We start from the raw sequence: 22,167 nt of genomic DNA, 5'->3' as shown, positions 1-22,167 counted from the left end.
AATTAGATTTCCTTCTGCACACGTCAACTTTTAGATTTAATGGAATATTAATTATAGTTCAAAATATATTATTTGGAACCAAAAATAATACACTAATGTATATGACCAAAATTGTTTAGAGCGAATATAAGGAATAATTAGTCAAATGATATTTGCATTGAAATGTTTGAAAAGCCAAATAAGACATTTTGATTTCCGGCCGCCTTTAATTATGCTTTTGAATTTTTGATACCGGCTTCACGTATTTTTAACATTTATGAATTTTAAATATTGTAAATATTGTACTAACTCTGTTTTCCAATTTAACAAAGAATTAGTATTTGTTGTTAATTCTAACTCATTAGTTTTAACACCGGCCACTTACATTTATTTTACATTAATTAAGCTAGATCTATGTCATAGCGTGTTTAACTCGTTTTGAAATTATAGTTTATTGTATAACCTAATTATTTTTTGGGCAATGCATGTTACATCCATTAATGAGGTCTAATACAATTTGCTTTATGTATACATGGAATCACTCAAATCGATTATTTTATGTTTTATGTGTCACGACCGCATTTTGCTAAAGATAGGTAATCCGCGACTAATAAGAGGGATTAACGAAGCGGGGAAAGAAAAGATGGTAGAACTCAAGAAACTTGCCGAAAATGCCAAATCGATTAATACCATAAGATAGAAGCCAAGTATTCAATTACATGGTCTCAAAATAGAATAATCATTTCATCAACTAAATCAAAGTTCGAATATGAGACTTGAAATTCTCACTTAACAAAATACAGCGGAATAAGTCCTTATTAAACGACTTCGTGTATGAAGACACGAATCGTCGAGAAATCCACTTGATTACTTAATAACATCAACTCCGATCCATACTCCTTCCTCTTGACGTTCAACCTGCATATTTATAAATACATGCAGGGCTGAGTACATGAGTACTCAGTGCACACGTGGCGAAAATCAAAGCATACATTATATAGTTGTCATCCATCAACAATATCACACGGGGTTTTTCTTAAAAGGCCCGAGCATACTAAATTCTTTTGTGATCTTAAAAGTCCGACTGCAGTCTAAGTTCTTTAAACTCATACCATGTCTGAAAAGTCGTGTACCAAGAAGGTGGCCACCTCCAACGGACACCATGGCCGGCCAACCTCTCTAGGAACTGCTCTTGTGCACATTATTCCAAACAGGATTTGCGGTCCTATTGGGAACCAAATTCGTTACTTAGTTTTGGCATCGCCAAAACCCTCGGCATATAGCCCCAACAGACAGGCCTAAAAAATAAACATTTTATGGCATGACAACAACTTTAAAATAATCACAGCTTCATTTTGAGAAAAGATGATATTTCATAACTTCAAAAGTATTTGCTTTATATCCACACTATAGTGCTGGATATTAAAAGAAAGCCCACCTTATACGCTTATGTCCAAATAACAACCCTCGTCTTGCCTCACCTGCCCTTGAATAATGTATCATTTGAAAATAAATAGCGTAGCACGCTAATTAGTACTTGAACCAATTTTCTTGAGAAAAGAATGCATGCATCCTATAAGATAGCACCTACATCTTAGTCTCGGCTTTTATAGGATTTTTCTTAATCCTATCTCGGGCTTCACTGCTCTGCAGAGTTTATTTATTCATTTTACTAACTTTGGAGAAATTATATTCTCTCTAAAATAAATATTTGGGCACTTATTTAATAAAATATGGATTCTTGGAAAATCCCTTCTTAAATCCTTTTCATTTGGATTTTTTCTTAAGGCTGCCCATGGTGTCGCGGGGCGACGCCGGTCGGCCCATTCGCTTCTCCAGCATCATTATTTTTCATCTTCGGGAACCTAGTAATTTATTCGGAAATTAATTCATCAACTTTCGAGCTTGATTAATTAATTTTTTCCTGAATAATTTATTAAGTCCCCAAAGATGGAAAGTGACGAAGTGGGAGACGCGAAAGCCGACCGGCGTCGCCCCGCGATGCCATGAGCGGCCTTAAGAAAAATCCGAAGAGAAGGATTTTAGGAAAAAGGGATTTTCCAAGAATCCATAATTAATTTAAAATAAGTGCCCAAATAATTGCGCTAGAGAAAATAGAATTTCTCCAAAATTAGTAAAGTGAATAAATAATTCTGCAAAGTAGTGCCCGAGTTAGGATTAAGAAAAATCCTATAAGCCGAGACTAAGATGTAGGTGCTATCCAATAGGATGCATGCATTCTTTTCTTAAGAAAAATAGTTCAAGTACTAGCGTGCTACGCTATTTATTTTCAAAAGATAAATTGCTCAAGGGCGAGTGAGGCCAAAGCGAGTAATTAAGTTGAGGAATAAGCATACCAGGTAGGCTTTCTTTTAATATCAAGCACATTAGTGTGGTTATAAATAAAATACTTGCGAAATATGAAATATCATCTTTTCTCAAAATGAAGCTGGAATTATTTTTTTTAAGTTGTTGTCATGCCATAAAATGTTTGGTTGAGGCCTATTTGTTTGGGGCTATATGCCTGCGAGTTTTGGCGACGCCAAAGCTATGTAACAAATTCGGTTCCCAATGGGACAACAAATCCTGTTCGGAATAATGTGCGCAAGAGCCGTGAGCCATCCAAAAGGGGTTGGCCGGCTATGGTGTTCGCCAAAGGTGGCCACCTTCACGGTACACGTTTCTCAGATATGGTATGAGTTTTGAAGAACTTAGAGTGATCAGTCGGACTTTTAAGATCACAAAGAATTTAGTATGCTCGGGCCTTTTAAGAAAAACCCCCGTGTGATACTGTAGATGGATGGAAACTATATAATGTATGTTTTGATTTTCGGCACGTGTCCACTGAGTCTCCTGTACTCAGCCCTGCATGTATTTATAAATGTGCAGGTTGAACGTCAGGAGGAAGGAGTATTGATCGGAGTCGATGTTATTAAATAATCAAGTGGATCTTCCAACGATTCGTGTCTTCATACACAAAGTCGTTTAGTAAGGACTTATTCCATTGTGCTTTAGTGAAGTGGGAATTGTAGAATCTCACCATCGAACTCTGATTTATTTGACGAGATGTTTATTCTATTTTCAAGACTATGTAATTGAATACTTGGTTCTTATTTCATGATATCAATCGACTTGGCCTTTGTGTGAATCCTCAAGTTCTACCCCTTTTCTTCCCCGCTTTTTAAATCCTTCTTATTAGTCGCGGTTTGCCCGTTTTCGCTATCCTTAGCAAAATGCGGCCGTGACAATTTTAGAGGCCTTTTTCTCTAATTTTATTTAGGTATTTTGATTTTCAATGATGACCATGCCTTGTTTACATAATCAAGAGAGACACAACTACACAAGTCATTCCTAACAATGGCAAGAAGAAATGTTCATTCATAATTACTATACTATACATTACAATTATAGTAGTAGTATAAAATAAGACTGTATAATCTGGCAATGATATAATACTACCTCCGTCCGCCATTCTTTGTCACTGATTTCCTTTTTAGTCCGTTCGTCAATACTTGTTATACTTACTTTTTTACTAATTTTGGTAATAGACCCTACATTACACTAACTTATTCACACTCACATTTTATTACTCCCTCCAAGAATATGCACTTTGGATTGGACACTATTTTTAATACTACATCCGTCCTGCATTAACTGTCACATTTAATTTTCTACACTCGTTCTATAAAAATGATAATAAATAGTTAAAGTCGAGCCGAACTCAAAGTGCATATTCTTTGGGAGTATTTTATTTAATAGTTTCAAGAATCATTAGCTGTCACTGTTTACTCTTTTTCAGTCTCCAGTAACGCGTTGAACAACTGAAAATATATTAAATTAGGCCAATTTAATTAAAAAATACATTAAATACAAAAAAAACACATTGTCAAAATTAGCATACAGAGTAGTATTAATTTCTGTTTCGAAATTCAGAAAGCAAGCTTTACACAACTCTTTCTCCTCCCTCTCCTAAGTCCTATCTGTCTCTCTCAGAATATACAGCAAGATAGGAACACAGCACATTTCATATATTCCTCTTCTCTCTTCTCCCTCCTTGAATTGTAAGAGCAAGCAAAAATGGTCAAGTACCAGAAGAATTTTCTGCACAGCCAGTGGAGAAAAGGCAAAGAATACATGTTGGTTGTAGATGAAGATTCAGGCCTAGACCACCCTCTTCCTCTTGGATTAATCTGCTCCTCTCACAAGAGATTCAAGCCCAAGTTTTTATATTTGGCCTTTTTCGCCCTCGTTTCTTGCATCTTGCTCTTGTTTCCCATGCTCTTTTCCCTCACCTCCACCTTCTCTCTCTTCTGTAAGCCTTCTTTCTCCTGGAATTTAGCTTTCTTTTCTTCTTCCTTGATTTCTTGTTTTATTTATTTGTTTTCTTTTGTTTTGCAGATGAATCTGAAAGAGGTGTCAAGGGTTTCCTTTGCTTGTCCCTTCCCAACGGTTAGTTTTAGCTATTTCCTCTTCTTCTCTCAAATTCTTCTATTGTATTCTTTTTTGTGTTTCTTTTTCTTTGTGTTGGAGAGGAAAGTTGATGAGAGCTTTAAGAAATAGAGATTTTAAAAAAAAAATTGGATTTGAACGCCTGAGGTGGGGATTATTTGGGCTACTACTATTGCAGTGGGGTAGGATGATCACCTCAATTGGAGTATTTTGTTTAATCAGGCTAATTCTTATGCTTAATTAGTTTTTTTCACATTTGTTAATGTAAAGATAAAATCTTTTTGTGAATGGGTAGTTGAAGAAGTAGTGTTATTGGATTGAAGAGAATAGGCAGTCGAAGTAGTGTTATTGGATTGTGGGGTCCACGTCCTAAGAAAGAAAGATTCGAAAGTTTCTATTTTTAAGGGACGGCCAATATGAAAATAGTTTCTATATTTGAGGGACGAGGTAGTATTTGTTAGTGTAAAGATGAAATCTTTATCTATCATTGGAGTTGTAACTGATGCACAACATATATCTCTCAAAATGCAGATACTCTTTGTTGTGATAGAAGTAGCACAAGGTCAGACACATGTGTGATGAAAGGGGATTTGAGAACTCACCCTGCCTCCTCATCCATTACCCTCTACCGTCCCGGTGGCCCTAACGCCACCGCCCCATCTGACGAGGAGGAGGTGATCCAGCATGAAAAGATTAGGCCCTACACAAGAAAATGGGAATCCCATGTCATGGACACAATTGATGAGCTAGACCTCCTTGTCAGGAGCGGCTTGGGCCCCCACCACGCCTGCGATGTCCGCCACGACGTCCCGGCTGTGTTCTTCTCAACCGGAGGCTTCACGGGCAACCTCTACCACGAGTTCAACGACGGGATCATCCCCCTCTACATAACCTCCCAAGAATTCAACAAGAAGGTTGTCTTTGTGATTCTTGAGTATCACAACTGGTGGGTCACAAAGTATGGAGACATACTGTCACAGCTCTCGGACTTCCCGCCTATTGACTTCAGCAACGACACGAGGGTCCACTGCCTCCCTGAGGCCATCATGGGGTTGAGAATCCACGACGAGCTCAGCGTTGATCCTGCCTTGATGGAAGGCAAGAACAGGACCATATCCGACTTCCATGATCTCTTGGACCGCTCCTACCTGCCTCGTATCAGCAGCCTCGTTCAGGATGAGGAGTGTGAGGCGGCTGAGGCGGGAATAGTGGCACGGGAGCGGAGTTTAACCAGGCCTAAACTGGTCATAGTAGCCAGGAACGGGTCTAGGGCGATAACCAATCAAGATGCATTGGTGAAACTTGCAGAGGATATTGGATTCTTTGTGGAAGTTCTCAGGCCCGAGAGGAGCACCGAGCTTGCTAAAATCTACCGCGTTCTCAACTCAAGCGACGTCATGGTTGGGGTCCACGGTGCTGCCATGACTCACTTCCTTTTCATGAAGCCCGGCTCGGTGTTCATTCAAGTCATACCACTAGGTACAGACTGGGCTGCAGCTACTTACTATGGGGAGCCGGCGATGAAGCTCGGGTTGAACTACATTGGCTACAAGATTCTAGCTAAAGAGAGCTCACTGTATCAAGATTACAGCAAGGATGATCCTATACTGATGGATCCAGACAGTGTGAACAAAAAGGGATGGGAATTCACCAAGAAGATCTATCTTGATTCCCAGGATGTGAGGTTGGATCTTCGGAGGTTTCAGAAGCGATTGCTTCGCGCATACTACTTCACCAGAGCTCGGAAAAGCAGGCCTTTGCGCCGTCTATCTGTGTAAGTCCCTTGTCTTCAACACATTCTTTTGTTTAGTGTAGCATCACTTTGTAAATCAAATACAGAGAGAGAGAGAGAGAGAGAGGGTTGTAAAGATTAGTGTAATGTCATTTGTACATCAAACTACTTAATGCATTGTTTGTTTATTGACACTCGTGTGTGTATGAACAGCAATATGAAACTTCGAAATGTAATACATGAGGATTCCAACTGAAATCTGTTGAAATTATTCCAACTGATTATGAATTTCTCTGAGTGTTTTTGATTGAGGGTAAAAAATTTCCAACTTGGCTCTGATGTGAAATGGGGTGTCAAATCGTGCCGTTTGGGTCGTTATCAAGTTAACCTTATAACGACCCAACCTAATAAAGTCAAACCCAAACAAGAGTTGTTAAGAGTTGGGCCTTTATTGGATTAGCCTAATAATGCTCAATCCAATAAGGTTTTACGTGAACTTGACTTGTTAAAGAAATTCTCAACTTGAACACGATATAATATGAGTTGATACGACACAATAACAATACGATAATGACACAAACTTGATTTGCATGATTAAAAGATATTACATGATTAAACATGATTTTTAATGTAATTCACACGATAAAAACTCAATTTACATGACTTAAACATGCTTTACATCATTTAAACATGCTTTACATCATGCTCTAGATAAGAAAATTGAAATATAATTATTCAAATAATAATAATATTATTTTAAATAGGTTATTCGAACCCAACAACCCAATCCAATCCTATTCAATCCCAAATTATCGGGTTTCTATCAGACAAAACCGATAAGAACATAAACTCAATAAGGCTTGACACGACGAACTCAATAAGAATTGACCAAACTCATTAATTTCATGCACTCTTATATTGAATTTTCGTGTTGTATTGAAAATTGTGAACCCTAACTAAAAACCACATATTTCTGGTAGAAATGCCAAAGTTAAAAATGATGCAAGATTGAGTGATGTTAAAATCACCAATCCTTTATTTAATTTTAGGATCTACAGCAGCCAATTTTCTACTTTAAAGTCCGTTACTGTGGGCATATACATATATTTTGTTTACTACTACTACTATAGTATATTAAATATGTTACAATATTAGTAGTACCAAGCATGTCATGAAGAAATGGCATCTAGTTTCTCATTAAAATCTCATAGACAATGGCATTTGTGTCAATCAAGAATCCATTTTTCCCCTTGATTTCCAGTACAAAAATTCTACAAACCTTGAACTTCTGTACAAGGAATCAAATTGTCAGCTTCTCCTGATTTGCATCGAGCTAAAGCAAATTTCCTCGCGATTTAAAGCCAGCGTTTTGTTAACTTTGTGGAAGCTCGAACTGGAGGGGGTGTCTTAGCATTTACACTCTCATTTCCATCTGCAGAAGAAAAGAGAGGTGTTCAAAGAAAGTAACATAAGTGATATCATAAAACGAAATCTTGTCCTAACTAAACTCACAAGGATCGGTTGGAATGCCCCCAATCGAAGATCGTCTAGATCTTTCTGGTGGCTGTATGCTTGTCAATGACTGCCTCCTCAAGGCCCTTGGATTAGATGATGTTGGAGATTTAGGATCATGCTTGCCAGTGCCTTTGAATGGTGTCATTGGTTTTGCTGGTTGCTGCTGCTGGTTCCTGCATTTTCACATAAATAGGTGAATTTGCAGAAAAATGAAACTCATTTAAACAATAGTAAGCAAGAATAGGACTGCCTACCTCTTCTCTGAGCCATTGATGAATTTCCCAATAGTTCGAAGAGACTTTCTTATCTGGGATCCTTTTCCATGAGTTGCGGAAGGGGTCTGGCCAGAGTCAGTTGCCAGCGGTCTCTGGACCTCGTTCCTTGATTTTATCTGTGGTTCAGGTGTTTTTGGTGTTTGTAACGGAATCACCCTCATGTTCGCTGTATCAAGCTGGATCATCGGGCTTTTCACAGAATAACTTATTGGGCTACGAGGCGCCCTTTGATCAAGCTGGCTATGATTTTGCAGACTTCTCACTTCTGGCTTTGAGATCTTTGTTACCGGTTTTGGTGATTTTATGAGGTTGGAATCCTTCTGTACATTCCTCGGACCTTCTAGACTCAATCTTCGTGAACGAGTGTTCGTAGAAGGGGTCTTGGCCCCTTTTTCCTCATGATTCTTGGATGCACCTGCTGTTACAGTGGTGCCATTTTCAATGCTTAACCTTCTGCTCTTTGGGGGAGGCGTTTGCTCGGTATCTTTAGGCTTTGCGGAAGGAGTTTTTGCCGCCCTTCTGTCATCATAATTCATAGATGCTCCTGCTTTTATAGGGGTGCTATTTTCAATGCTCAACCTTCTGCTTTTTGGAGGAGGCGTTCGCTCCGTCTGTTTAGGCTTTGCGGAAGGAGTTTTAGCCGCCCTTCTGTCATCATAATTCATAGGTTTCTCCAGTGCCGTGTAGGAGCCATTCTCGATGCTTAATCTTCTGACACGCGGGGGTGTTCGTTCTGTTGTTGTTCTTGCTGATTCTGTTGCTTTCGTCATTGGAGGGGTCCTAATTTCCTTGTTATCCAATGCTCTTCTTAAGCTTTCTATCTGCAAAAACAATGGAGCTTCCATCAAGCCGCATAATCATATAATCTCATCACGAGCATATATTTGACGGATTAAACAATTTTGATTGTATCATCTAGTCTATACATACCTGAGCTTTGAGCTCTAATACCTCACTGCTGCTCTCTTTATTTGCACGTGCTGCACCGAGCTCTACCGTTGAGACCCTCTGTGCGAATTTCAATGTACTCATAGTCTCTCCGAAAGAATCACCCTCTGGATTCACGTGAGCAAGCATCAAGGTTTTGGAATTTCCTCCTGATCAGGTAAACTCTAATCAGTAACATTGCATCACACTTCACTCAAATTCAGACTGCGATTTTCTAGCCATTAAATGCATAAGATTACACAAAAGAGAATTTCATATAGGCATAGATATAGATATAGCATTACCTAAAGAATTCTGGAGAAGTAAAGTGAGCTTGCTGTTTCTGTAGGGAATATGTGAGTTTTTCTGAGCCAAGGCTGTGATAACATCAACCAAACAAGAAAGAGACTTGTTTATGTGCTGTGCTTCACGGAGCCCATCACCAGTTACTTCCGACTTATCCACCCGTTCGCTGCCAGCGAGATCTACCAGATGGAGGCAGCTCCGAAGCATGCTTCCAGAAGTATCGGCACCATAGACATGAACGGACAATACGCTACAGAAACAAAGTTAGTGTCTGCTATGATTAAAACGCTGAATTGCCATAGGAAGTTAACTCCTGACCTGTGTGAACGACTACTTCTACTGTTGATTGCTGTGGAACCAATAGATCGTCTCATGTCACCAAGCTTCATCAAGTTTATGACATCCATTGTTGACTTCACTGGACGCAACGTAGCATCAGGAAGGGCCAAGCCGTTTTCACTCATACAACTCCGGATCTCTAATGTGCTGATAGTTAAGAAACCAATTATGCAAAAGAATAATGCATACATAAAGAAACAGAAAAATCAATATTTGTCCATTAAAAAAATCTAATGAGGTTTTAATCAGTGGAAATAAAATGGCTAAATGAGAAAGGATATTTCTTAACGCCTGAATCTTCAGCTAGAAGATCATGGACTTGTTCGTTGTAAATCTCAACCATCTGGACTTGAATTTCGTACTTCGTGAGGTCACTTCTTTGATCAGAAAGCTTAAAGAGATCATTCAGAGCCAAATAACTGATTCCCCACTCCTTCGTTGATCCACCTGGAGGGCCGTACTGTCAATAGCAAGTGTCGAGCATTGCATATTAGTATAAGTATGCACACTAAATTCAATGAGAAAAGAGAGATGTACATTCTCACCATAGTATGTGTTTTGCCTGATCCAGTTTGACCATATGCGAACATACACACATTGTAACCATCCATTACAGATCTAACCAGAGATTGTGTGTCTCTGAAAACCTCATCTGAAATACCAGATTTACAAACATAAGATTGGTATACAATTCCAAGCATTACGTACTTATGAAAGAATTTCATACCTTGAGAGGATGATGGACCAAAGACATGATTAAATTGGAAAATTTTCTTTCCATCTTTTAGGGGTTTCGGGTCTTTTACCACTAGAGACCCGTCTTCTCCAATGAAATCAATAACATTTTGGACTTCAGGACTTACAGGTCTAATTCTACAATATACTCGAATATTTCCTGAAAATGGGCAGAAACATACATGTAAAATAACTAAAAGATCAAACTTCTAAGATGGCAAGAGTATAGTTGTGTATCTCAGTTGATATAATCTCTACTAACCTTTCAGATCCTGAACCATATTATATAGTTTTCGATTCTCTGCTACAGCCTTTTGATAACCAAGAGCAGCAGAAGACATCTCAAGCACTTGATCTCCTGAACCATGTGAACAAACAGCAAATGACTTCTGAGAATTCATGATACTCTAAGCATTTCCATTAAGAATCATGATGCATTTTAGCACAATGAAGCACGTAAAGGGTTCTCTGAGAGAAATATACCAAGTTGTTTCAAATCACTTTGAATCTGAGCTTGCAGGCATTTAGCCTCTTGCTTGGCACTCGACAACAGCGATTTGATGTTCTGCAATAGAAAATGGAATTCGATCACATTAAACCCACTCAACTAATACAATACATATCCCTGTCAGACAAGCGTTGGAAGATAGGGCTTGCGCTTATAATTGAGAGGAAAATAAATTACAAGATTTATAAGATATCACATGCTGATAACATTGCTTAAAACTAAATCATAAACTAACCAAAAGTTCGCCCTCTTGCTGCTTAACTTGATTCCAGTGGTTGCAAGTACCCTTCTTCAAGCAAGCTCTGCAACACTATTGATGAAATAATTCATCCGTGTCAAATATAAAATAAAAGTCCCTACTTAATGGATACAAACTCCAAATGTATGTACAGTTGACATATCTAAGAGTTATGAAGAAAAGTCGATTCAGATTACTCTGTTTATGCTTCTTAGAATGATACCTTATGATTTTGCAAATTTGACAAATCAGCAAGCGGAACTGACTTGACATGCAACGGTGAGCTACTTCTTTCTCTTAAATGCTGCATACTGAATTTCACCTGGTTAATGATACACAAACTTTAAAATGTAGATATCTCGGAAAAAATCAAGTCACCAAACTTCTAACTTTTTTTTCTAGGCAACCTTGACATTTTTTAAATTTTAAAAATAATGGCTAGGAGATTTTCTCTAAAGTAGGGAACTTTCGTAGCTTACCTCGGGATATTTTTTTTTGAATTCTTCCTCAAAACTTGATATAATCTCGTTGAGGAAAGTTGCCGGATTCTATTGAAATAAGAAGGTAGATTCAAATTTTTAATTTCTCAATAGTTCCAGAAAAAAGAGTGATGTCAGAAATTACGTACCACCTTCCCACTACGATATGAAGCAATGAGGTTATTATCTATGTTCTCCTTTGAGCAAACCATATGTTCAGCAAGAACCTTGACAATAACATCTGTGGAAGTTTACAAAATATTACTTAGTATAAAGTTATAAACTAGGACAAACTAAAACAAACTTGAACTGATGTAGCCATAAATGTCTCTTCTTATAATGCTGCGATATGTTTCCCAATGTAGATAATTAACAGTAATTATTTGCTGCACATATTATCCATCGCACATAGATGAGAATCATTTTTTGGGCGGAAATAATATGTGAATATTTGGAAACAAGTTAATCTACCTTCGACTTTCGTAATATTGCTCTCTGATGGCACTGGTTTATTGCTGCTTCCTGTCACGTCTAATCGCCTCGAACTGTTGGAAGAAACTACACTTGGAGTTCTAGGACAAATTCTACCAGCTGAATTTAAAATTAGCGGTGATCTGGGTGGTTTGTAAACTCCGAAGCCTCCTGTCATTTGCTTCCATTCATGGTAATCTTTTAGTGCCAAAATACAGTCAACAACCTTAATAGACGACCCTTGAACCAAATTTTCCTAAACACGCAAAAAACAATTCATATACATCAGGTTACAAATTACAACGCAAATGATAGTTGATACGGTAAAGGAAAATCAGTTCCTACCCTTTCAAAAACGGAAGCATCAAATATGGGAAGCTTCAGTTCTTCAACAGCAACTAAAAAATTCCGAATATTCTCAAAGTACTGATATGCTGGCAAAGGCTGGGAATCCCATGGTAATGATTGTAAAGGTGTAGTTTTCTCTATCACCTAATAATATATTGTAATACAAAAACAATCATAAATCAAAATGATCCAAGGACCTACGAATGTGAATAACAGATAATTACATACATATGCATAAACTCCAAGAGACAAAAAAGTATACCTTAGGAACTGAACCAGGTTGAACTTTGTTGATTATATTGCAAAGGACTAGCCCATTCCTCAAACAAGAGATGAACTGTTTCTCTGATGGTTGGCTCGGTATTCCCAGCGGTCCCACCAGGTAATCAAGCCAATGTACTGCTTGATATCTCCTCAAAGCTATTATTTCCAGTAAAATAACACGAAAACATCGAACAGGAGAAACCTGATTAGCCTATATATATCCACTGAAGCTCAAACAGTTGCACATTTTCCAGAAACAGAGCACACATTTGAAACACGTTACAACCATCTTCTATAAAAGCAAAATTAAAAAAAAAACAACAAAATAAGATTTCAAATATTCCAGAAACACTGAAAAATGAAAGATCGTATCCTGGATTATTTATCTGTAAATAAAAAACAATAAATGGCTGCGATTTAATTCGAAATTAATTCGTCATGCATGCAGATTTTCATTAGTTAATCAAAAATACTAATTACACAAAACTAAATTCCAAGAAACAATCCATGTGACGACGAACAAACAATACCTGCTTCTTCAGCCCTTCTCGAAGCCAAATCCAACACACCAACTGCCCCTCTACTCTGCGAATCCTCCATCAAAGCTGAAATACATTGCCATTAACGCAATTACAAAGAAATTAATTAAAATCTCTAATCATTTCCACGCAATTGATCTCAATCTCACACACTAACACAATTATAGGTTAAACACATTGATTAAAAAAATTGAAGTCATATCCAAGAACATACTCCAAAGATTTATTTCCACGAGTGAGCCTGCTTACATAGAGAGAAAACAAATCCAATAGAATCTCTCGTTTAGAGAGAGTAATCAAGAACAGAATGGGGATTGTAAATTGCAATCTCAGCTGAAGAGAAGAGAAAATGGTAGTGTGTGATTAATTATATCATTTCATTTCTTTCTTTACTTAGTTAAAAAAAAGTTTAGGCTCGGGATTCACGAACCTGAAGGCTCGGGAATCGTAACGTTACTCGGGTAAAAATTTGAATTCGATCGTGGAGTCAACTGATCCGAACCGTTGATTTTTCTTTTGAGATTTAAAGTTGCTTTATGGGCTCGTTTCGTTTGGGCTCGTTTCATTTGGGCCTTGGTTTTCTTTCCTTATCAATTACTCCTATTTTGACTGGAATGAAAAATTAAAATTTGGAGCGTTTATTAAATAAGAGTTCAGATTTATTAAGATTATTTTCCAATTGAGTAAACTAATCAACGATTCTAATTGCAATTAATATTCAATTAGTTTATATCTTTTCTTGTTTGGTAAATTTTCCATCTTAGACAGTTGAGATTGACCGATACTTGCTTGTATCAATATCGATGATTTATTTGGTAGAAAAGTCAAGTCAATTTATTGTAGTTATACAATTTCTAGGTTGAGCTTTACACATTTATGTATTGTCTACTAATTGTGAATTTTAATTAAAAATAATTTAGGCTCTTAACTCCACTCGAATGCTCATTTTTTATTGCTAGATCTGAGTAGTTTAATTTCATTATATGGTAAATCTCTATCATGTTCTTTCTATTTTGATGTGGTAGTTAATATCTTGTGATTGAATTTACTTTTATAGTACTTGATATTGTTAATAAATTCCACATATAAGATTAAAATAATACACATTGTTAGCGGGTAAAGGAATCAGTCCAAAAAAATTTCAGACTAGATTGACATCCTTAATTGTTAGGAAGAAGTATCCCTAATTGTTGCTAATAATTGCAATGTTTTTATTTTAAAACACCACAATATTTATGCATCTCTCCAATCAATACTAATCAAATATAAAGAGTTGAAATAAATGAACTTTGAATTTGCGAAATTCATTGATGATTAAATGATTGTTTGTTTTGAGATATGAGTGGTATATAGAAAAGGAGTAAAGATAAATTAACATAAATCATATATGCAAAATGTTCTTAATTTTAAATTGGCTTTATCTAAACCGGTTTGCTTATTAACATATTATTTCCTTCCTACGTTACCCTTTTATTCATAAAGATACCACTAAAAAAGCTTTTGATTATTTTCATTAATATAATCTTTTAACCATAGAAACCCTAAAACTTTAGGCAAATTTAAATTGAATTGTCCTTTGTATTTCAATGATATCAAATTGTCTCTAACAAATCTATCTAACGAATTAAATCCGATAAAGTTCAAGATAATATTTTAAAAAAAATTTAAACTTCTTTCTTGTAGCTAATTCATTTTTTAAAATTTTAAATTTTAAAACTTATTTTTATTATGTATTTCAACCTTTTAAACTTCTGAGTAACATCCAAGTTTAACATTATTGGGATCGATTTAATAGTTATCAATTAGTTGGATAATATTACAAAAAAATTAAGTATATATATTCAAATACTAGTATTTATATACCTGTAGTATAACTATTATCATTTTGATTTACTTTTTTCTTATACTTTATCATATCTAATTTTATTTCACAAAAAAATCTAGAGTATACAAGGAAATTGATTTAAAATTTTTCAATAAGTTAGGTGATAGTAAAGGGAAATTAAGTATATACACATGTACGAGTTTTTACAATTTACAATTTACAATAATAATAATAATAATAATAATAATAATAATAATAATAACTACTGAACGAATGACTATTATTTATTTTAATTCATTTTCTTCTTATTATTATATATTATTATACTAATTTCATTTAAATATTTTTAAGTAAAGATATAGAGATACAAGGAAATCGAATTAATTATCATCAATTAGTTTGGTAATATCATTAAAAAATATAAATAGTGTGTACATGTAGTCATTTTTATAATTTATAATTCTAGAATTATTTAAAAATAATAATTGTACGCATATTACTATATTAATTTATTTATTACTATTATATATAGTAATATCTAATTTTGTTTAATGTTTTTTGCATGAAGATGTAGAACATAAAAAAAATCGACATAACGATAATTAATTAATTGGGTGATATCACTAAGAAAAATTAAGTTTATGTGCATGTTGCCATTTATATAATTTATAATCTTGAAAATTATTTAATAATTAAATAACTGGACTAATGACTATTATCAATTTAACTGTTATACGTCATAGCTTTTTCGTCTTACCAATTTTGCTTCAAAGTTGCTGAGTATATAAGAAAATTGACGTAATGATCACTTTGGGTGATACCATTGTGAAATTAAGTATATATGCAATGTAGTAGTCATTTTTATAATTTATATTCTTAAAAATTATTTAAGATTATTAAAATTGTTAAAGTGTTAAAATAATTGCACTTTTAACCCATATCGATAGAAAGAAAAAAAATGGACAAAAAGGAGAAATTGGATGGGTGAATATTGTAATTAACAAATATAGTAGGATTTTTTTTAAATGATTGTTACTTATGAAATAATGATGAAATAATTTGGAGTTGAGATTTATTTTCAGGAAGCTTATATCTAGTAAACTTCAAGCTCAAAGGCATTCAAAAATGAAAGCTCAATCGAATTAAAATGGTAATACAATGTGAATTAAAGCAATAAAGATAATTCGAAAATTTCAACGAATTTTCTGTACGATAAGCTATATACAATCCAAAAATGACAAGATTGAAGCTCCATAAAAAGAAATACTAGCGGTTTTGTACATTTTAAATAAGACTATTTCGAAATATACAATCTCAACGGCAAAAGAAATGGTATATCTTTTTCTGTTTCTTCAGCAAATAAATGGTACAATTGCTACACATAAAAATTGAGTCACACATAAGTAGTGAATAAAACTTGAGTCAGTTTCTTCTTGAGCATCACCTTATTTATTTGCTTCAATGAATTCTCTGTACTCTTTCTTCATCTTCACACCCGATACAGTCCTGCACGTTCAATTAAAATCAAGATCAACAAAAACGTACATTTTTCTCAACGACAACGTTTTAGGTTCTAATAATGTATTATCGTAAGATTAAGGCACTCATTATCCCTGCGGACGATAAAAAACATCACAAAGCTATATAGATAATATGAAAAATTAGGTTGGTGATATATCTGAGACAAATGCAACAGGTTGTAGTACATAAAGGAATCGAAATGTTGATGGTTAGGACCAAATTTAACCAACCTGATCATTTCCTTGTTCTTGAAAAATTGTACACAAGGTGTGCCCATGATTCCTGCAGCCTCAGCTATCTCTGGGTCTTCCTCAATGTCAATCTCGACCAAATGGACGTGCTGGTTGAATTCATCTATGACCTGCCACATCGAGAGGTTATAGATAGCATTGTAATTTGGTATGCAGCGGGAAATATGTAGAGGTAATTCAAATACTTCCATCTTCATGATATACAATCTTTGTAAATTTTTCATTTTGAATTAATTTTCGTCTATTAAACAATATACATGGAGAGCGTCTTAACCCAAAACCTGTGCACCGTTAACTATAGACTAGACAGAGACATGTACCTTGCTAAGAATTGGTTTCAGTGTTCTACAAGGGCCACATGTCGGTGATGTATAAAGCACGCAGACGAGTCTTGGGCTTTCATGGTACAGCTTCCGCAGAGCGTACTGGAGAGAGAAGGACGCAGCATGTAATAATAGTATTGGTTGAACGAGCAAATGAATGAATGAACTTCAGTTGAGAAATTCATACCTGACCCCTGTGCTTTGTTGTTGTCATATCAAAACCTTCTTGAACATCTCTATCAGTGAATTCTTTCTTAACCTCTTCACTAACAGGCTGTACTTACAGAAATATAAGATTAACTTACATCAGCACGAAACATGCAATAGCCAGACTGAAAAATTAAATCAAAATGGCAAAAAAATTTCAATTGTTTGTTTTCACTCGATCACTTTTAATGAAAGTGAGAGTCAGATGTAGCTTGCCTGGTGAAATTCAATCAGTAGGTTTTCACTTGTTAGATATCTTTCAACAGAGAGAGCAGCAATGCATCCCGATCCAGCTGCAGTTACTGCTTGCCTCCACTCATGATCCTATTTATTGATAGCATATAAAATCGTAGTCCATGAGATTTACACAAGGCTGATACTTCGGAAACAAGAAACATAAATTAATAGAAGGGTACATAAATTTTGAATTGCATGCCGTAAAGCATGACATGTTAGCCATGAGAAGAGGCGAAAGCAATCAATAGTCAACTGCAATAAAGATATCAAGGTAATGCGACAGAAGAGGACCTATGGAATACTATACCTGTACATCACCAGCGGCAAATAAACCCTCTACTGAAGTTTTAGCAGAACCTTCCTCGACCAAAACATAGCCAGTGGAGTCGAGATCAACCTGGCCTTCTAATAACTGGCTATTCGGTGAATGACCTATCCCATAAAACAAGCCTTTCACTTCCAAAACAGACTCCTCATTACTGTCAATCTTTCTGACCAATATGCCTGACATCTGCCCTTTGTTGTTGCTCACGACATCCACTGCTTCTGTATTGAAGTGGGCGGTGATATTTGGATTGTAAAGTACTCTGAAACATTCGCCATAATCAACCTGTTAAACAAACATTCAGGGAGTTGAAACTTAAAAAACGTTGCTGATTAGTAATTGAATTGGCCCGAAAAAAGTCAATAATATACATGTATGGAAGCCAAAAGTAGAATCATAGCATTTCATTTTCTTTCCCCATAAGTATACATGTATGGACAGTTAATGCTATTTTCAGTTCTAAAATGCTATACTCAATTCTACAGTGAGGTCAGGATAGTGTATTCTCGAAGGAGGTGTTTGGTATGATGGAATGGTGATAGGAATGCCTGGTATGCACAGGAAATAGAAAAGGAATAGAATCGTAATTCCTTGATTGATTCCATCCCTCTGATTAGTATCCAGAAACAAGACCCTAGGAATGGAATAAAATAATTTTGTATTACTGAAGTATTCTTTCTTCTTTATAGTTCTTATTCAACACAGACAGAGAGAGAGTGTGTGTTCACAGAGGTTTCTAGGAGAGATGCCCTAAATTTTCTAAATCTGATATTGTATATATGTATGGGTAATTTTATCAAATGTAAACTTAGAAGGACTCCATTCCCTCCTCAATACATTTGTTAAAGAAACTGCAAAAGTTCCACCACACAACTTCAAAAGATATGTTGCAGAAGTACATATGTGTTTACCTATCTTGCATTGCCTTCGATGCCCTAAGATGGTCCTTACGAACAAGTAAGTGAACATGACGAGCATATTTAGTCAAGTACAAAGCTTCCTCAGTAGCAGTATCACCTCCCCCAACCACAGCAAGGACCTGGCCTTTAAACAATGGGGATGCCCCATCACAAATAGCACATGCACTGATTCCTCTACACCAAAATTCTTCTTCTCGAGGCAATCCCAGTCTCCTTGCTGTAGCTCCAGTAGCGTAGATAATACTGTGGCAATTTACCTGGAAAGCCAAGAAGGAATTATAAAATAAGTCAATGTTCTTTGAAAAATTGAGCCGGAGATACACAAGAAAACCATATATCAATCAAAGAATGTAGTAAATGCAGAACTGGATTTGGTATACAAAATGCAGAGTAGACAGATTTAGAAAGATATGAATCCATAAATCCAAAAAGATTGTTTCTAGATATGTCAGCCAACACAAGGCTTACTGCACATGCAACTAAAAATGTGGAGTTAATGAAATAAAAATAGTACCAAATAATCTGCATCATTATCTTAAGAATGCAAAAATGTAACATTTTTCACTATGATATGACCTATCTTTCACTGCAAAGAATGAAACCAGACACTTCATGCAATTATGGAAGTAAACAGATGAGTAATAAATTAAGATATAACATCAAATTCATGAGAAAAGTTCATGCCATATAAAACAAACATTGAGTTTAGAATTCAATAGTAAAGGTTCAGATTTTAAAGAAGATGAATGATCAACAAACAGAAAAATACTTAGGATCTTCTTCGTATGATGCAATGGAATGTGATTCCTACTTCCATTCTATTCATTTGCTTTGTACGATGGAATGAAATGAAAATGCAAAGGAAATGCATAGAAATTGTCGTTCCATTCCATTCCATGATTCCATCATAGCAAGAAGGGCCTAATTTAGATATCAAATCTGTAACAAATGAAAACCGCCAAAACTAGCACCACCTTGCGTTCACTACTTTTCACAGTAAAGGGTCTGTTTTTCAAATCAATGAATTCCACGTCTTCCTGATATAATTCTGCTCCCCAGCGCTCAGCTTGTTTTCGCATCCTGGTCAAATAAACACACTTCTTTCAGTGAGAAACACGAACATTAAGAATCTCAACATGGCACATCAAGCCCGAAGCAGTTCTTGAATCCCAGTACCTATCCATCAAGTCTGGGCCTGTTATTCCATCTGGGAAGCCAGGGAAGTTCTCCACTTCAGTCGTGGTCATCAGCTGTCCTCCTGGAACACCACCTACTTGGAATCCCTCAAACACTACTGGCTTCAGGTTGGCTCTAGCTGCATATATTGCTGCTGTGTATCCTGCTGGACCTGATCCTATTATTACCACATTCTCAATTCCCCCAGCTGCAAAAGAGAGAGATTGACTGCATTTAAAATATCTAATAGTCATTTGCTCCACTTAAATAACTTCCTCTCTGCCTCTCTCTCAACATTGACAAATCCAAGAACAAGAACACTTCTCTCTCGACGAATCCAAGGGTTCCAATTGTAACGTAACGAGCAGCATACAAAAGGCACAATTCTACTCATACAGGCCTCGATTCTAAAACCTAACCGGAAAGGTTTCTATACAATCCATAGTAAATCATAATTATACACACAATTTCTATTAATCCCTCTCAACAATTCCTGCACAAATATCAGAACATAAACGCAAATCAAGCATGCAAAATAATACACTACTCAGCTCAGTCAAAAACAGTCCAAATCACAGAAATTCCAATCTCTTACCTGAAGATGTCGGCTGCTCATCCACCGAACTCGCCGCCGAAATGGCGACGTGCGGAGAGCTGCAAATCCGGAGGTGACTCGGCCGGACCGAGAATCCGGCGGCTCGGCGGCAGGTCAAGCCGCCGCTCTGAAGGAAGATAAAATTGCTCCGAGAAGGAAGGAGGGCGTTGGAGAGAGTGGTCGCCATTGCTGAGAGAGAAGGAGGGATCGGAATCTGAATTGAGGTCCGTTTGTTATCTAGCGGTGAAGGTAGGGAGTGAATGCCATTGGTTTCGGAAACTACGATATCTCTTTAAAGCCATCAAAATTCTTTTGGAATAATACGAATTTGATTTCTAATTTTAATTTTTGCTACATTACTTTACTTTACTTTTCCAAAAACTCTGGAATGTAACTAATATCGGTATACAATTTAAAATATTTAAAAAGAGAAGATTATTTCGAATGTCTTTGTATAAATACATATTCAAATGACAATAATGGAAAACTATAAACGACAATGAAATTGGGATATAGTAGAAATTTTGATTTGTGAGTTCTACTATTGTCATCTGATGAATCCGCGAATTTCTGGTGGTAGTAAATGCAGGAAAGTAGAAATCACAACACAGAGATTTACGTGGTTCGATTTACTGAGGTAAATCTACGTCCACGGGAAGAAAAGAGGGCAGAGTTGTATTGCTTGATCTGTTTTCTACAGCTTACAAATACAAGCTTGCTATATGATATTCTCTCTCTTAGAGTTGGTGTCTCCTCTATCGGATCTAAGTTCCGTTTATATATAGAACTGAGATCGTGGCTTGCATCACCACCCTAAGTCGTGGAGGTCACGGAGGTCATGAGATCCTGCATGGCCACTAATTAGGCGGTGGCTTACATCATCAGTAATTATGTCGTGGATGTCGTGGAGGTCATGAGAGCCTGCATGGGTCCACCACTAGATAGATCGTGTCTCCCAGTCCGGTATTGCCGAGCAGCTTTTGCCGATGCTGAGACCGAACTGCTGAACTATTGCCGAGCAGCTTTTGCCGATCTGAGAGTAGAGCTTGATGCCGACCTGAGGGCAGAGCTTGATTGGTTGGTTTTTACTGAGCTGTAGGCTGAGGCCGAACTCTTTGGTCATGCCGAACTGATACTCTTTCTTGGGCTTTGTGCTGGCTTGTTTAGTACGTACTCCATCACTACCCCCCCCCCCGAAAAGCGAAGTGAATCACTTCGGCATCCTGGATAATGGTACGGGGTAAGTTGATGTTTGTCCTCGGTCTTATGAAGTGAACTCTTCTTTGACCAGACTTGGTCCTTGGTCTTGATGAAATAAACATCTTTGACCGGACTCGTCTTTGGCCTGATGAAATAAACATCTTTGACCGGACTCGTCTTTGGTCTGATGAAATAAACATCTTTGACCGGACTCGTCTTTGGCCTGATGAAATAAACATCTTTGACCGGACTCGTCTTTGGTCTGATGAAATAAACATCTTTGACCGGACTAAGCTTGTGTCCTAATTTGGCGAGTTTTATCGCTCGGATCGGACTTTCCGTTGTCCTAATTTGGGGATCGGACTTTCCCTTGTCCTAATTCGGCGAGTTTTATCGCGTGGATCGGACTTTCCCTTGTCCTAATTCAGGCAAGTTTTATCGCGAGAATCGGACTTTCGTTGCAGTTCGTTTCAGACGAAGTGC

General features: G+C 36.5%; 3 protein-coding genes across 5 annotated transcripts; 1 reads left to right on the top strand and 2 right to left on the bottom strand.

The window, feature by feature from the left end:
* The first annotated feature begins 3,910 nt into the window (after positions 1-3,910).
* On the top strand, positions 3,911-6,450 carry LOC121751979 (xylan glycosyltransferase MUCI21-like). Its single transcript, XM_042146826.1, has 3 exons — positions 3,911-4,291; positions 4,378-4,428; positions 4,960-6,450. The coding sequence occupies exons 1-3, from the start codon at positions 4,057-4,059 to the stop codon at positions 6,204-6,206; spliced, it is 1,533 nt and encodes a 510-aa protein (XP_042002760.1). The 5' UTR covers positions 3,911-4,056; the 3' UTR covers positions 6,207-6,450.
* An 879-nt stretch (positions 6,451-7,329) lies between these two features.
* LOC121751978 (kinesin-like protein KIN-14L) lies at positions 7,330-13,455 on the bottom strand. Of its 3 annotated transcripts, none has more exons than XM_042146822.1 (20): positions 13,319-13,455; positions 13,096-13,170; positions 12,564-12,721; positions 12,299-12,445; positions 11,954-12,209; positions 11,632-11,723; positions 11,483-11,551; positions 11,227-11,325; positions 11,001-11,075; positions 10,741-10,822; positions 10,520-10,615; positions 10,250-10,417; positions 10,068-10,174; positions 9,804-9,982; positions 9,502-9,666; positions 9,183-9,433; positions 8,881-9,047; positions 7,930-8,771; positions 7,673-7,848; positions 7,330-7,592 (listed from the first exon to the last, which is right to left on the bottom strand). In XM_042146822.1, exons 2-20 carry the CDS (start codon positions 13,163-13,165, stop codon positions 7,516-7,518), a joined length of 3,276 nt encoding a protein of 1,091 aa, XP_042002756.1. In that variant the 5' UTR covers positions 13,166-13,170; positions 13,319-13,455; the 3' UTR covers positions 7,330-7,515. The 3 variants fall into 3 exon arrangements, with proteins under 3 accessions (XP_042002756.1, XP_042002759.1, XP_042002757.1); XM_042146825.1 differs by having other exon boundaries at positions 11,635-11,723; positions 13,319-13,449; XM_042146823.1 differs by having other exon boundaries at positions 13,354-13,449.
* Positions 13,456-16,164: 2,709 nt separating this feature from the next.
* Positions 16,165-20,775, bottom strand: LOC121751181 (thioredoxin reductase NTRC). Its single transcript, XM_042145897.1, has 10 exons — positions 20,485-20,775; positions 19,890-20,097; positions 19,688-19,793; positions 18,705-18,970; positions 17,776-18,055; positions 17,448-17,555; positions 17,212-17,298; positions 17,022-17,126; positions 16,681-16,811; positions 16,165-16,435 (listed from the first exon to the last, which is right to left on the bottom strand). Exons 1-10 carry the CDS (start codon positions 20,669-20,671, stop codon positions 16,375-16,377), a joined length of 1,539 nt encoding a protein of 512 aa, XP_042001831.1. The 5' UTR covers positions 20,672-20,775; the 3' UTR covers positions 16,165-16,374.
* Between the last annotated feature and the right edge of the window lie 1,392 nt (positions 20,776-22,167).

The sequence above is a fragment of the Salvia splendens genome, chromosome 10, assembly GCF_004379255.2.
Source record: "Salvia splendens isolate huo1 chromosome 10, SspV2, whole genome shotgun sequence".
In the NCBI taxonomy this organism is placed as follows: domain Eukaryota; kingdom Viridiplantae; phylum Streptophyta; class Magnoliopsida; order Lamiales; family Lamiaceae; genus Salvia; species Salvia splendens.
Note: the sequence above shows the minus strand (reverse complement) of the source record. Positions and strands in the feature narration are given on the sequence as shown.